General features: G+C 39.4%; 1 protein-coding gene across 8 annotated transcripts in view; it reads left to right on the top strand.

Annotated features, from left to right (window-relative positions):
* Window positions 1-14,981, top strand: part of dgkh (diacylglycerol kinase, eta) — a 52,190-nt gene that overhangs the window by 2,717 nt on the left and 34,492 nt on the right. For 5 of the 8 annotated variants that reach the window (XM_058081657.1, XM_058081659.1, XM_058081655.1 and 2 more), the window contains exons 3-4: window positions 6,170-6,280; window positions 8,370-8,528. In XM_058081657.1, coding sequence (XP_057937640.1) covers window positions 6,170-6,280; window positions 8,370-8,528 — 270 coding nt within the window. The remainder of the gene's footprint in view (window positions 1-6,169; window positions 6,281-8,369; window positions 8,529-14,981) is intronic. The other 3 variants (XM_058081667.1, XM_058081661.1, XM_058081658.1) reach the window with 1 other exon arrangement.

Raw genomic sequence — 14,981 nt, 5'->3', positions numbered from 1 at the left:
CTCATGTGCTGGGCCACAGCCTGGGGCAAGGAGTCTGAAACTAGCAGGGAACTATCACTCAATTTACCATAAGAGTTGCATTGTCATGCAAATGTTATTCAATAAACATAAATGTTTACTGTACGTATTGAGGTTGACAGGAATCAGGGTTCATTCTTCAACGTAAAAAGAAGCTGTATAAAAACAACACAACACTGTATTGTAGCTGTTTTTACCTTGTTTTAGCATTGTTGCAAAAAGGTCAAAGAAAAAAGCAGAACGCACAACCAATGTTTGTCCAGACGATTTTATTTTATCATATGCTAACGTCATGCATAACGTTGTTTCAAAGTCGATTGTGGGGAACTTGAGTGACTGTTTTCGAGGTTCCTGTTGCTGCAATTTGCCCCCACATTGATATTCTCAACTGTCGCGTGTGAAGGTGAGAGTGATACTTTTCAAGGTGAAGATGGCATCAGTTAGTGTACAATGCTTTGACGCTGACTGCACAGGCTGGTACTCATCGCAGAGAGGATTTAATCTGCTCACCTGTGCGAAAGAAGGGAGTTAGCGTCCTCTTGACATCGACGGTATAAAATGCTTCTGCTGCTAAGGTTGCACTCACACAAAAGGTTGCTGTTTTGTCGGGTCAGCGGGGTTGTCTTAGGTGTGCGTGTATGCTGAGAGTTGCTAATGGATCATGTGTCCATACGCTCAAGAGAGAGTGTTGTTCCACTGGATTGTTTGCTCAGCTCTGGATAGCGTGTGTGTGTGTGTGTGTTGGTGCACATGTATATGTCCACTTTCCCATGTCACACTGCCCACTGTACATCTTCTGGTTCTCTGGTTGCCGCAGACAACCGCGTCCTTCGCACATAGCAGGCAATGTCGTCACTAAGACAGCTGGTTTGTGTGACGGGGAACCCATAATTAACTAAGATATGTTTTTTCTGTAGGTTATAATTTTTATACAATAATATGCGAGAAGAAAACGAAGCGATAAAAGCGTTTGTTTTCCCCCCTGTTAGGTCCACTTGTTTACATGTCATCTTTAGCATCTGTTGCACAGTCCGGCGCGGCGAAAAACACTGCATGTTTATGTTTATCATTCAAACCAGCATAAGTAATTTTCTTATTATTGAAAGACTCTAAACTGCTATAGGTTGTTTGTCTGTCTATATGTGCCCTGTGATTGGCTGGCGACCAGTCCAGGGTGTACCCCGCCTCTCACCCGAAGACAGCTGGGATAGGCTCCAGCACCCCCGCGACCCTCGTGAGGAAAAAACGGTAGAAAATGAATGAATGAATGAATAAACTGTTATACCAGTATATCATAAACAACTCAAATAATCAAATATGTGCTGTATTAAATACCTGTCTCAGCAACCTCGAAAAGCGTCTTAAGTCGAATATCAGTAATTGTCTTCTGTTAAAAATGTGCAGAAATCTGGCAGTTCTAAAGTAGTAATGTGATCAATGCAGTTTATCGTTGAAGCCAGTTAATTGCGAGTAAATTGCTGGCCTTGGCGACATCAACATCCTAGCTAGCCTCTTGACACACACACACACAAGCAAACATACATGTTGCACGAAGGCAATCACGTACATAAGAATTACCCCCTCACAGCCACATTGCTGTAATTGTCTCATCACTATGGTGACATTCGATCAACTTTTCACATTCATGAACTAAATCTCCAAGTATTGCCTGCTTCCAGTTTACGCTTTGTTCATACTTTAAGTAAATAAACTCCCCGTCTATAATTAAAGCAATTGTGTTACCTAATAATAATAATTGCAGCATTGTCTTTGTTCCACATCAGTGCTGTTTGTACAGAACCATGATATGCAGGAACAAAGGAGGAAAATGCCAGTTTATACAGGCAAAATCCGTGCAGTCAATCCTTGCTTGTATCCTGCGCGACTAACAATAAGATTCGGGATTGAAATAGGCTTACGGCTGGGTATACTTTCGTATCAGGAAAGAGTGCAGCTTGCAGCACTCTGCAGCACTAATACCTCCATTGTGTGTTTCCCAAAAAGGAGAGGAGTTGATAGATTAGGATAACACTTTTTCTTTAAAAGCAAACTCATTAATCAGATAGGCTCCAAAGGGGCTCGTAATTGGCTTGGCACACACACACAGGGCTCAGGAGCTTTAAAGTAAAGAGAAAGGGGAACACTATTAGTGTAATGGAGTTTGCTGTTGGCTGTGCACAGGCCAAGCTGAAGTTCATAGATGATCAAGTCCCACATGAAGCAGCCGTGCGACGGACAAGCTGCCTTGTTAAAAAATAACAGCTGACTGTCTGGGTCTCGTCAAAAGCTTCTCTCTGCTGCACTTAGCTTTCCATTGACTGAGCACAGCTGCCGGATTCATTTCAACTTCTTGTTGCCTTTGTTCATTGTGTAGCTTGTTTGTGTGTGTGTGTCTGCCTATCTGTGGCCCTGGCAGTGTGTGTGTGTGTGTGTGTGCGGAAGGTGAGTGGCGCTCAAGTTACTCATTTCTTTTCCGCAACAGGACTCACACACTGTGTATCACGATTTAGCAGAAGAAGTCGGGGCCGGCAAGACTATTTATAGATCACTTCTGGCCTAGTTGGCAACAGGAAAGAGATGAAGACATGGAAAGGAACTATGGAGGCCAAGGAGGGACAAAAAAAAAGAAAATAGAACATCCAATTAGAGCTAAGTTGATTCGTGCAGCATTGATAGGTCAGATTAGAATTATAGTGTTTTGGACATTATACCACAATATGTGAGAGGGTTCTTTTAAAGGCGACCTGTTGTGCTTTCTACTTTTCTGACCTATAAATGTAGTTAGAATGTTGTATTCTTGTGTTAAATGATGCCAACGTTTCAGATAATGAGGTGGAAGTGAGCCTTGAAAGAAGTTTGGGATGGCTCAAAACGCTTGGTTTCAAAAGGCGTGGTAAAACTGCCCCTTTGTGATGTCACAGAGGGGCGGATGGTTCAATATGGTTCATAGTCATGAAGCACTTTGGGCACTTAGGGCTGTGACCAAGCACAGCGGAGTGGGCATGCTCTGAGGCGGGCCGTGGGTGGAATTAATTTAAATCAACCATTTTGGCAGGAAGCACAAATCAAAGGAAATACAGCTGGAATAGGTGCAGATTCCGGAAGATCTAAAAAGTTTTCTGTGAGGGTTATTGTGTGTAACTGCTCTATAGGAGACTACAACTCAATACAAAGGGTCGAAAATTACCATAATAGGTCCCCTAAATTTTTTATTGTTAATTGTATGTACTTATTTTCATAACTTTTCATAACGTAAATTTTATAACTTTTATTATATTTTATAAATATTTTATTATTTCTTTGATTTAATGCTACTCGCATAATAGGTCCCTTTTAACTGCTGTACATTTGCTCGTTATACATTGTATGCATTTATCTTTCAGGTTTGAATGTATGGTTTTGTTTAATCAAACGACCCTATTTGGTGAGGTTAGGCTTATTGGTTATGCTATAACCAAACTTTTTCATAATATTTGGCTCTATGGCCATCATCACATTTTCCTTCATCACAAATACAGGTAACTTTTTGCAGAGGTAATCCTGTCAAACAGACTTGTTGTCATTTTGTGTGTTGTTACGATTTTGAGTTATTTGTTGCATATTTTTTCTGAAATTCTCCATCATGACGTCTTCCATATAGTGTTACCCACCGAGTAGCTGATTCAAGAGACGACTCAATATCTCTTTAAAAGAAGCTATTAAGTCTTGAGCCGCCCCAAATGAGGAGATGACTTCATATGCCACAAGCTTTTTTTTTTTCCTCTCTGTCCTTCTTTGATTGCAATGGCTACAAGGCTCGGGGAGGAGAAGGCCTTGTAGGGAAGTCAACATGGAGGTATTTCACCTTAATCCAGGAATTTGTCCGTCAGCGGCGCTAATGGAAAGCAGAGCGAGGAATTACCATAACATTGGCCCATGATGACTGTTTGACTGTTGACTGCTTCACTTTCTGTCTAAACAGACAACATCAGCCCCTCTTTACAGAAGCATGCATCCTAATACCGACCCACGAGGGAGATTGGTTAAAAAAAAATAACAATCGGTCGAGCACTGATTTGTCAAACAGTATGGATTGATATGTAGGACTGCAGCTGCAACATCTGGGGTAACATTTAAAATGTTTACTGAAACCATGAATTTCTGTTTTTGTTGTTGGAAAGTACTTTATAAAAGAAAAATTGTACCCGAACAAGCCATGTGACTTCGACGACTAGATGTAAATCAGTAAAATCACCTGGGTTCTTGTTCTTATAACGGTGAAAGTTGTCTGACATCATTCATAAACAGAGTTTTTGTTTTGCGGTAAGTTGATAAATGGGAAACAAATACGTCTTTGCTACTTTAGCCACCTTGTCAAAATCAACAGGGTTTTTGCTTACATTTCGGACAACTATCAGTTCATTTTTGTTGAAGATAATAATAACAATAACAATAATAATAATAATAATGTAATAATATTATAATAATTATATTATAATAATTAATTAATTATAAATAAATATATATATATTAATAATTAATATTAATTATTAATAATATATAATTTTATTTGTATAGGGCTTTTCAAAATACTCAAGATGAGTAGAAAATTCTGAATATTCAAATAATTCCTGAACTGCTGCACACAAAATGCTGAAAATTTGTCACATTTGATTGAGCTATTATTTTTCTGACAAATACATACACAGTATACACAATGGTGTCCTAATGTTCAGGCTTATTGCTTATTGCAATGTTTAGGCACAGGCTTATTTTATTCATAAATTAATTATTTATATTTATTAATACATTTATAATAATCGTATTATTAATTGTATTAATGTTTTAATTACATGGTATTTTAATATATTTTTTCCTATGAATGTAAATTTACATGGCTTGTTTCTTATTGCTGTTGTTATTCATAATTGGAATAAAATCCACACAACAAAGTAATTAGTATTCTGTGTAAGCCGATCCAGTTGTGTCCATTTTGTTGTAAAGGACTTCTCCGGTTACGCCGGGTCCGTGCTAGTGTGCGTCCGCTGTATTCCTGTGTAGTGTTTCTGTGTTTAAGTTGACACAGCTGGTGGGCAGGATGTCAGCTTCAGGCCTGCGTCTCTGTTTGTAATTCCCCCCTCCGAGAACAGCCTTCCCTTGCTATAAATAGCCTCTGCATGTGTGTTTTATTGTTTCCACGTGCAGTGAGTGTTGCAGACATCTCGTAACAAGGTTGCAAAGCGCCAGAGATGCTTTTGATACTCAAGGACCCCGTGGAAGAATTTTTTCATCTACATCGACCGATAGATATTTGAAATGGTGTTAGGATGTGATCATAATGGAAACATTGTTGTGTTTATTTGCTTTTGAAGAAGACACTAACGGGGATATGCTGACTATTTTTTCGCTGTTGTTTTCCCACTTTAATCTCCTTCATTGTCTGCTATTCCCTTTCTCCGGCCGAGTAATGTGTGTTTTTATTGCGCCTCTAAAAAAAAATGTGGGATGTTGGTTTCCTGTACAATGACTTTAGGCCCCTTTCCACTTCATAATACCTTCCCACTATTTAGTCTTTTTTTATTGGAAACAACGACTACCAGCAGGTATTATTAGCTGGTACTATATACTAGTAATCGGGCAAGGAGATATATAACATTTAAGCATCTAGGATGACAAATAAGCAAAATAAACACACATGGTAATGTTAGCTTCCCCTGTTGCGACAGCCTCCATGTTGCTGCATGATTCCATCTCGTATGAAGTAAATAAAGAAAGACCTTCATTGTAATCCATTGAAGTGTTCAACGGGTTGTGTTATTTTTAGTTGTGAGTGGATCACCTGCTACCGAAAGTCAATGCTAACGAATGAAGTGTTTCAACATCTGCTAACATGAGAAAATGGTAACACAGAGCCAATGCTAACAATCCTATATTGTCTGTGTTGTTCCTTTTCTACTTGTGCTCATTTCCCACTGTTTTTGAGTGTCAAAGTCATGGTAAAGTACACATTTCCGACGCCGGTAGACTTTTGAATGCTAATACTAAAAAGCTAATGTTACAGCTTCATGCTTTCCTTGGTGGTGGATGGCCAAAAACTCTCAACAAATCATGTTTTTTTTTTTACGTCATTAAACCATTTTTTTAAATTGTGTTTTTATTCCTGTCCGTTCAGACGAGCATAAAGGAAGGATTGTTGCTCAAACAGACCAGCTCCTTCCAGAGGTGGAAGAAGCGCTACTTCAAGCTCAGAGGCCGAACTTTGTACTACGCCAAAGATGCCAAGGTAATGTACACTAAATTACTAAAAAAAATAATAATTAGCCTAAGGATGCACACAACGATAAAGTAATGTGTATAAATGACATTTATGGTGCCCCTTATAAGTGGTGGTCATAATACTTTGAAAGACATGCCAGCATACTGTACATGTAAAACGGATTTCCTCAAAATTTTACTCTATATTCATTAGACAAATATAGACCGTGGTCGGCAACCTGCGGCTCCAGAGCCACCTGCAGCTCTTCAGCCTCCTTCAGGCTCGACTGACATGCTGTGTGAGTGGAAGAAATGTGCATTTTTAAAGAGTTTGAAATATCCGATTCAGAGCAAGTCTGTGAATGCAGCGGCACTGCGTTCTGACTGCTGATTGGATGAGCAAGGGAATGTGGAGTGGGGCCAGTGTGTGCAGTGACACACTAAAAAGATGTCTTGCTAGTGTGCTACCCCAGTGGTAAGCTATCCATAACCATTGATACATAAAATAGAGTTCAATTCTGAATGGAAATATTCCTTGGCCTTCACTGCTAATGATGCTGGCTGAATGATGTGTACTGTATATGTGGAGAGAAATTAGCAAACAGTAAAAAATGTAATGTTGAAAGACATTTTGAAAACAAGCACTCTGCTTTTTCTGAAACGTGCGCAGCTGCAGATAGGCGTAAGAGAGCACAGAGAAGTTGTTTACATAACACTCCAAACTCAACTACAGCTGCTAGTGTTGCACATGAGATTGGAAGGAGGGGGGATCCATTCACAGATACATAATAAATGAAATAATTGTTCAGAAAAATATTCTAAACAAAAACAAACAGGAAATTATTCAGAAAATGAAAGAAATTCTGTTCCTCTCTTGGCAAAGACATGACATACAGGACCAATAGAATCACACCAAATATCACCTGTGGGCAAATGGATAACATTAAATTCAGTGCAAATACGGGAACAACTCAAAAAGGCCAACATATAAGGAATTCCGGATCACGTTGATGTCAATAGAACTCGGTATTAGAATAAAATGTAAAACCTCGCATGCACTTTAAATGCACAGACCTCATTATCTGACCCCTTGGCATCATTTAACATGAGAATACAACATTTATAGGTCAGAAAAGTGGAAAAAGCAGAATAGGTCCCCTTTAACATTTTATTTTAGTTTTTTTGCCTCCAGGGATGATTCTACGTTAGTGTATGTTAATAATACTGTACTGGTTACTTTTTTGACTCAAACTTAAATTTATGAATAAATAATTTTAAATAATGAATAAATAATTTTGAACAGGGGCTGCATGGTGATTGAGTGGTTGGCGCGCAGACCTTACAGCTAGGAGACCTGAGTTCGATTCCACCCTCGGCCATCTCTGTGTGGAGTTTGCATGTTCTCCCCGTGCATGCGTGGGTTTTCTCAGGGGACTCCGGTTTCCTCCCACATTCCAAAAACATGCTAGGTTAATTGGTGACTCCAAATTGTCCATAGGTATGAATGTGAGTGTGAATGGTTGTTTGTCTATATGTGCCCTGTGATTGGCTGGCGACCAGTCCAGGGTGTACCCCGCCTCTTGACAGCTGGGATAGGCTCCAGCACCCCTGTGACCCTCGTGAGGACAAGCGGTAGAAAATGAATGAATGTATAATTTTGAACACTGTAGCAATAAAATACTGTGTTACTGTGTAGTGTTAGTGTATTTTCTATTTTATTAAAGGAGACCTATTGTGCTTTTTCCACTTTTCTGATTTATAAATGTAGTTAGAATGTTGTATTCTCGTGTTAAACGATGCCAAAGTTTCAGATAATGAGGTTTGCACATTTGGAGGGGTGGACTTCCTTATATAGCTGCTCTATAAGAGACAACAACTCAATACAAAGGGTCGAAAAGTGAGCATAATAGGTCACCTAATTTTGTGATGGTTAATTTTACGTATTTATTTTCAAATATTGGAAATAATTTTCACTTTTATTATATTTGTATTCATTTTTATTATTTGATTGATTTAATGACACTTTCTATCAATTACTTGTTTTTTCATTTCTATCCTTACTTTTCACTTTCTTGAACTTTCCCGCATCCCTCATCTCTGACCTGAACATGCCCTAGTCGGGCAGTGCTCTGGCCCGCTGGCAGGAGCGAGCCCTGCGCCGGGCATCCCGGAGCCGGGTGTGCTGGCGAGCTCTGTCAGTGTGCTGGACCGGAGCACGGCACTCCCCCCCACCTCTGGGTGCCAGCGGATCTGAAGAGGGCCTAGTGAGAATTCGGGTCAGCACAGTACAGCACAGCCAGCAGCATCAAAGGGGAAAGAGTTACTCACCTGGAAAGATGCAATGGTGCCGTACAGCATGGGGGGTTTCCAAATTGATTCCGAAAGATGACTCCTCATGTGGCATGAATGCATCTATCTTTGGTAAAGACGTGATTAGAACCCGACTGATACATCACTCATTGACTTTATACAGGTTAATATCAGGGTGTCCACTGGGTTTTAAAAAGGGAAGCATTAAAAGAATTGGAAAATTGCAGAAAGTAAGGCCAGTATTAAATTCACATTTTTTTTTATATTTTGTTTTAATTAGCTTGTATTGGCCATTTTATATTCAGCTAAATCATAGATATTACAAACAGTATTAAGTTAAATTTCAGGAGCTCAGTAAACTATACAGTGTATTTTAAAACTAATTAAGAAACAATATTTTTTTTCTAGAATGTATAATAATAATATGTATAATAATAATAATAATAATGTATTGTAGATATTTGAATAATAATAAAAAAAAAGTTGTCAGTGTATTCTAATTATCATTTGTTGAATCATTAAATTGGCCACTCCAAATTGTCCATAGGTACAGTGAAGAAAATAAGTATTTGAACACCCTGCTATTTTGCTATTTCTCCCACTTAGAAATCATGGAGGGGTCTGAAATTTTCATCGTAGGTGCATGTCCACTGTGAGAGAGATAAACTAAAAAGAAAAATCCAGAAATCACAATGCATGATTTTTTAACAATTTATTTGTGTGATACAGCTGCAAATAAGTATTTGAACACCTGTGTATCATCTAGAATTCTGACCCTGAAAGACCTGTTAGTCTGCCCATTAGAAGTCCACCTGCACTCCATGTATCATCCTGAATCAGATGCACCTGTTTGAGGTCGTTAGCTGCATAAAGACACCTGTCCACCCCATACAATCAGTAAGACTTTAACTTGTAACATGGCGAAGACCAAAGAGCTGTCCAAAGACACCAGAGACAAAATTGTACACCTCCACAAGGCTGGAAAGGGCTACGGAGCAATTACCAAGCAGCTTGGTGAAAAAAGGTCCACTGTTGGAGCTATCATTAGAAAATGGAAGAAGCTAAACATGACGGTCAATCTCAATCGGAGTGGAGCCCCATGCAAGATATCACCTCGTGGGGTCTCAATGATTCTAAGAAAGGTGAGGAATCAGCCCAGAACTACACGACAGGACTTGGTCAATGACCTGAAAAGAGCTGGGACCACCGTTTCCAAGGTTACTGTAGGTAATACACTAAGACGTCATGATGTGAAATCATGCATGGCACGAAAGGTTCCCCTGCTTAAACCAGCACATGTCAAGGCCCGTCTTAAGTTTGCATATGACCATTTGGATGATACAGAGGAGTCATGGGAGAAAGTTTTATGGTCAGATGAGACCAAAATAGAACTTTTTGGTCATAATTCCAATAAGCGTGTTTGGAGGAAGAAGAATGAAGAGTACAATCCGAAGAACACCATCCCTACTGTGAAGCATGGGGGTGGTAGCATCATGCTTTGGGGGTGTTTTTCTGCACATGGGACAGGACGAGTGCACTGCATTAAAGAGAGGATGACTGGGGCCGTGTATTGTGAGATTTTGGGGAACAACCTCCTTCCCTCTGTCAGAGCATTGAAGATGGGTCGTGGCTGGGTCTTCCAACACGACAACGACCCGAAGCACACAGCCAGGAAAACCAAGGAGTGGCTCCGTAAGAAGCATATCAAGGTTCTAGCATGGCCCAGCCAGTCTCCAGACCTGAACCCAATCGAAAATCTTTGGAGGGAGCTCAAACTCCGTGTTTCTCAGCGACAGCCCAGAAACCTGACTGATCTAGAGAAGATCTGTGTGGAGGAGTGGGCCAAGATCCCTCCTGCAGTGTGTGCAAACCTGGTGAAAAACTACAGGAAACGTTTGACCTCTGTAATAGCAAACAAAGGCTACTGTACCAAATATTAACATTCATTTTCTCAGGTGTTCAAATACTTATTAGCAGCTGTATCACACAAATAAATTGTTAAAAAAATCATGCATTGTGATTTCTGGATTTTTCTTTTTAGTTTATCTCTCTCACAGTGGACATGCACCTACGATGAAAATTTCAGACCCCTCCATGATTTCTAAGTGGGAGAAATAGCAAAATAGCAGGGTGTTCAAATACTTATTTTCTTCACTGTATGTGTGAGTGTGAATGGTTGTTTGTCTATATGTGCCCTGTGATTGGCTGGCGACCAGTCCAGGTTTTCCCCGCCTTTCGCCCAAAGACAGCTGGGATAGGCTCCAGCACCCACGCAACCCTTGTAAGGATAAGCGGTAGAAAATGAATGAATGAATTAATTAATCATTAAATTCAGAAACCATGTTGAGAAATGCTAATGGTAAATATTTTAGTATGTATTTCAAATGCAAAGTTTTCTACAAGTAATCTGCTTAAACACTTAAATAGATTTTACAGGACGCTGTATACATATGAAAATTGAAGTGAAGTGCCTTGGAATATGACTTAATGAGCATGGTACATACCGCACTGTGTACCCCTAATAGCAGTATTGCATCGTAAAGTCAGTCGGGATCTAATTCCAGGCTTGGTAGTAAACCTCACAAGATAATTGCTTTATAAGAGCGAGGCATCCATTCTTTTTGCACACTGCTGCTTGTTCTACACCAGGAGTGTCCAAAGTATTTTCCAGTTAGAGCTGCATACAGAGAAATGAATGCGGTAGTATCCATTATAGGTCAATATATGATGGATGCTCATGATCACAATGTTAAAACCAGTTTAAATATTGCAAGAATTTAGATTTTGCACTGTTGGATCTTACAGAGGTTCGAAGTGGAGCTTGAAAATGCAAAAAGAAGAAAAGGGAGCCAGACAAAAAACATTTTGAAAACCCTCACAACTTGAAAGCTCAATTGTTCCATTGAAGAAAAAAAGCACTGTGGATCATGATGTCACTCACTCCACTGTTCTGTGTGGAAGAAATCCAAGGCGCAATCTCCTTGTGATGCCAGTAACTATCAGCCACCATCATGAGAGAATAACCTTCAACAACCTTCATTTCGGCCTTCGTCTCGTGCTTCAACAGACAGCCGATTGGATCCTCCAAATCAGGGCTGGTGACGTGTTTTTGGGTCTACTACTTGACTCTTTTGTTCCCTAACCTTCAGGATCTTTTAAGAAGTTTAAAATGACTTGCTGCATCCAACCTCGGGAGCAAAGCCTTGCTTATGCATCTCAATAATCCCACTGTGTTCAAAGAGAGAAAGCTTTCATCATGAAAGTGTGACAGAGAATGACATTGAATCTGCATTTTTGCCAAGATTTTGTCTCTTAAAGGCTGCATTCTTGAACCTTTTGTCCAATTGCCATTTCTTCTTTTTGTATTTTGAAGCTTGGATTAGAACCTCCTTAAACCTCTTTTAACAGTGCAAATGTTTATTTTTAATTTAAAATTTTGATCAGAAGTATCAGCTCAACGAAACATCAACATCTCAGCTTTGTGATGGAGGCAGCAACGCAAAGTTGTATAATATCTCATAATACAGTATATCTCATTATTAATTGTTTTATATATTTTTTTACAATATGTTAAGGGCCATAAAAACGATTTGCGACCCAAAAATGGCCACAGGCCGCACTTTGGACACTCCTATACGCTCATCTTAAATCTATACAATGGACCCTCAGAAATCACAGCACAGTCTTATCCTATATTTTAAGATGTACGTGTAAAAAGAAGTTATTTGGACCATGAAATCATACAACCACCAAAAGCTCAGAGGGTCCGTTGTAGTTTCCGTTCTTATAGTAAGGCTTAGTTATTTATAGAGCTTTATGTATAATTAAGGGAGCTCTATCCATGTTCATCTACTGGCTGTGCTGCTCTAAGCTGCGAGATCTTGTTTAAAGCACCTTAATTCTTGTATCTAGAATGCAAGATACTTGCCAGAGCTAGGCAAGGTTAAAGGGGAGAAAAGTTGTGCAAAGGTTTTGGGCCACTACTAGCTTTGTTGTTTTAATCGCTACAGTAGGACAAATATTGTGTTTTTTTCATGCAGAAAATCCAAAATGTATTTTCTCTAAACTTGATCAATGATGATATACATAACATTTGTGGAGGATCTGGATAATGTTGCAGATATATTAATTGAGTAAATCATGAAGGACAAGAAAATGCAACACAAATACAAATCATTTTTGGCCCTGGTCGAGAGCATTATACTTATATATCTACAGCATTGCTAAAACAACAATTCTAAGGGTGGCTTAAGAGTATTGCACTGTATTGTACAGAACCTCACAAAAGTGAATATACCCCTCACAAATATTCTGCAAATATATTATTATAGCTTTTCATGGGACAGCACTGAAGAAATGACAGTTTGATCCAGTTTTTTTTTCATAAATCTGGCACATACCAGTCTTTAAAAATTACAAATCTGGTCTTTTGGATTTTTTATTCAAATCATGAATTGCTGAGCAGTGTGCTTAGGACATCTTTACTAACTCCATCTGAGGTTCTGCCTAATGGTATGCCAACCAAGCATGACCATGGTGAACTACGGAAGTAGTACTCATTGCATTGTCCTATGTTGTCTTTGGTGAACACTTCTCCTTCCACCTCCCAGATGTGGCATATCAAGATGCTGATTAGACAGCATTATTATTGCACAGGTGTGCACACGATTGGCCACAACAAAAGGCCATTCTGAAAGATTTTTGATCATTGAGTTCAACTCATGAAAAATGGGAGCAAAAACAAAAGTATTGCTTTCATATTTTTGTTGAGTGCAAAGTCTATAATAAAATATTTCCAGAAATGTGAGGGGTTTACTGATTTTTTTGAGGTACTGGAAATTTCGTACTGGTATTAGAACAGTTTGAAATGTTTGCCTTTGTCTACCATTGCTGTCAGCTTTTATTACAGCTTCCCTCGAGCTTGTTGTGTGTGTGTGTGTGTGTGTGTGTGTGTGTGTGTGTGTGGGAGTGTGTGTGAGACTGAAAGTGTCAAAGGAACTGTAAAAAGCCATAAAACACACACAGAGACAGTTAAACGTGACCCAACAGTGAGTAGCAGGGTGGTGTTTGGGTTGGCATGGCTTGGCCAACACACACACACACCAAAACACATATACCGGATCACACTTTTAAGACCAGTAGGAAAATTGCAAGAATACACTATTTGCACTGTTGGATCTTAAGGAGGTTCTAAGTAGAGCTTCAAAATGCAAAAAGAAATGTGTAGATTCACCATTTTTGTTTATAATTATTTGCATGCTTGATGTGGGTGTTTCTTGGAGGCTAGTGGGAATGTTGCTCCACATCATAAAAATGGGCATCCACAGTCTGGGACATTCTTTGCCTAGCATCTTTTTTCCAACTTTCAATATCCCAGGTTTGGTGCTCTTGTGCAAATTTGGGCAATTTTATGGCATTGAAGGCCATTGAAGACTTTTCACAGATTATGGATCGTTATTGGTCTGCACTAGGCACCAGTAACAACCTTCATTTGTGTCAATGATTGTTCTGTGTATTGACAGACAGCCAATTAGATCCTCCGCCTCAGGGCCGGTGACATTTTTTGGGGGTTCTATGACTTTTTTTGCTCCATAACCCTGGGAAGTTTTAAGAAGTGGAAATGACTTCAGACCTCAGCAGTAATGGCGTGCTGCAAGAGGCCTTGCTTATGCAGCCTGATAGTCCCACTGCATTTGCCCTTGCCATCAACAGATCATGCTAGTGTGAATACCTGGTAGAAAATGACACTGAAACCACATTTTTGTAAAGATTTTGGCATTTAAAGACTGTGGTCTTAAACATTTGATCAGCCAATGAACAGCCTATTTCACTTTAATGTTTGTTTATAATAAATTAATTGCTCAAAACTTTTTGTCTGTATCCCATTTCTTCTTTATGTATTTTGAAGCTCTGCTTAGAACCTCCTTTAAGATCCAACAGTGCAAAATGTAAATTCTTGCAATTTTCAAACGGTGTTAACATTTTCATCAAGAGTGTGAATCAGCTCATATGGATTAGCTAATATGTCCTCACATGTCCCCAAAGTATAGGTTAGGTTCTATGTCAAGGGTCGTGCCCCGCAAAGATAGAATTCCAGGCATGTATACAGTATGTGGTTTATTGAGATGAAAGGAGCTCATCCTGGTACAGTATCATCTCAGCAAGAATGCCCCTACAATAAACTTTGGATGTTGAGAGTAGTGCCACACAAAGATTGACTGACAAGAACACACACACACAGTTAGTTATAGTCCCGCAGCGCTTTAAGACCTCTGCTGTGTGTGTGCCTTCCGCATCACATCACATCAGTCTGATTAGTCACGTGCGCTGGTTCTGCTCGCCGTCCTTCTGTTGCTTTGATGGACGGACCAGGCGCATCAGCATTAGTTGGTATCAGCATTAGAGGTGCCAAGTAGCAC

This window comes from Doryrhamphus excisus, chromosome 9 (assembly GCF_030265055.1).
Source record: "Doryrhamphus excisus isolate RoL2022-K1 chromosome 9, RoL_Dexc_1.0, whole genome shotgun sequence".
NCBI lineage: Eukaryota > Metazoa > Chordata > Actinopteri > Syngnathiformes > Syngnathidae > Doryrhamphus > Doryrhamphus excisus.
The sequence above is the reverse complement of the archived record's forward strand: the minus strand, read 5'-3'. Positions and strand labels throughout refer to the sequence as shown.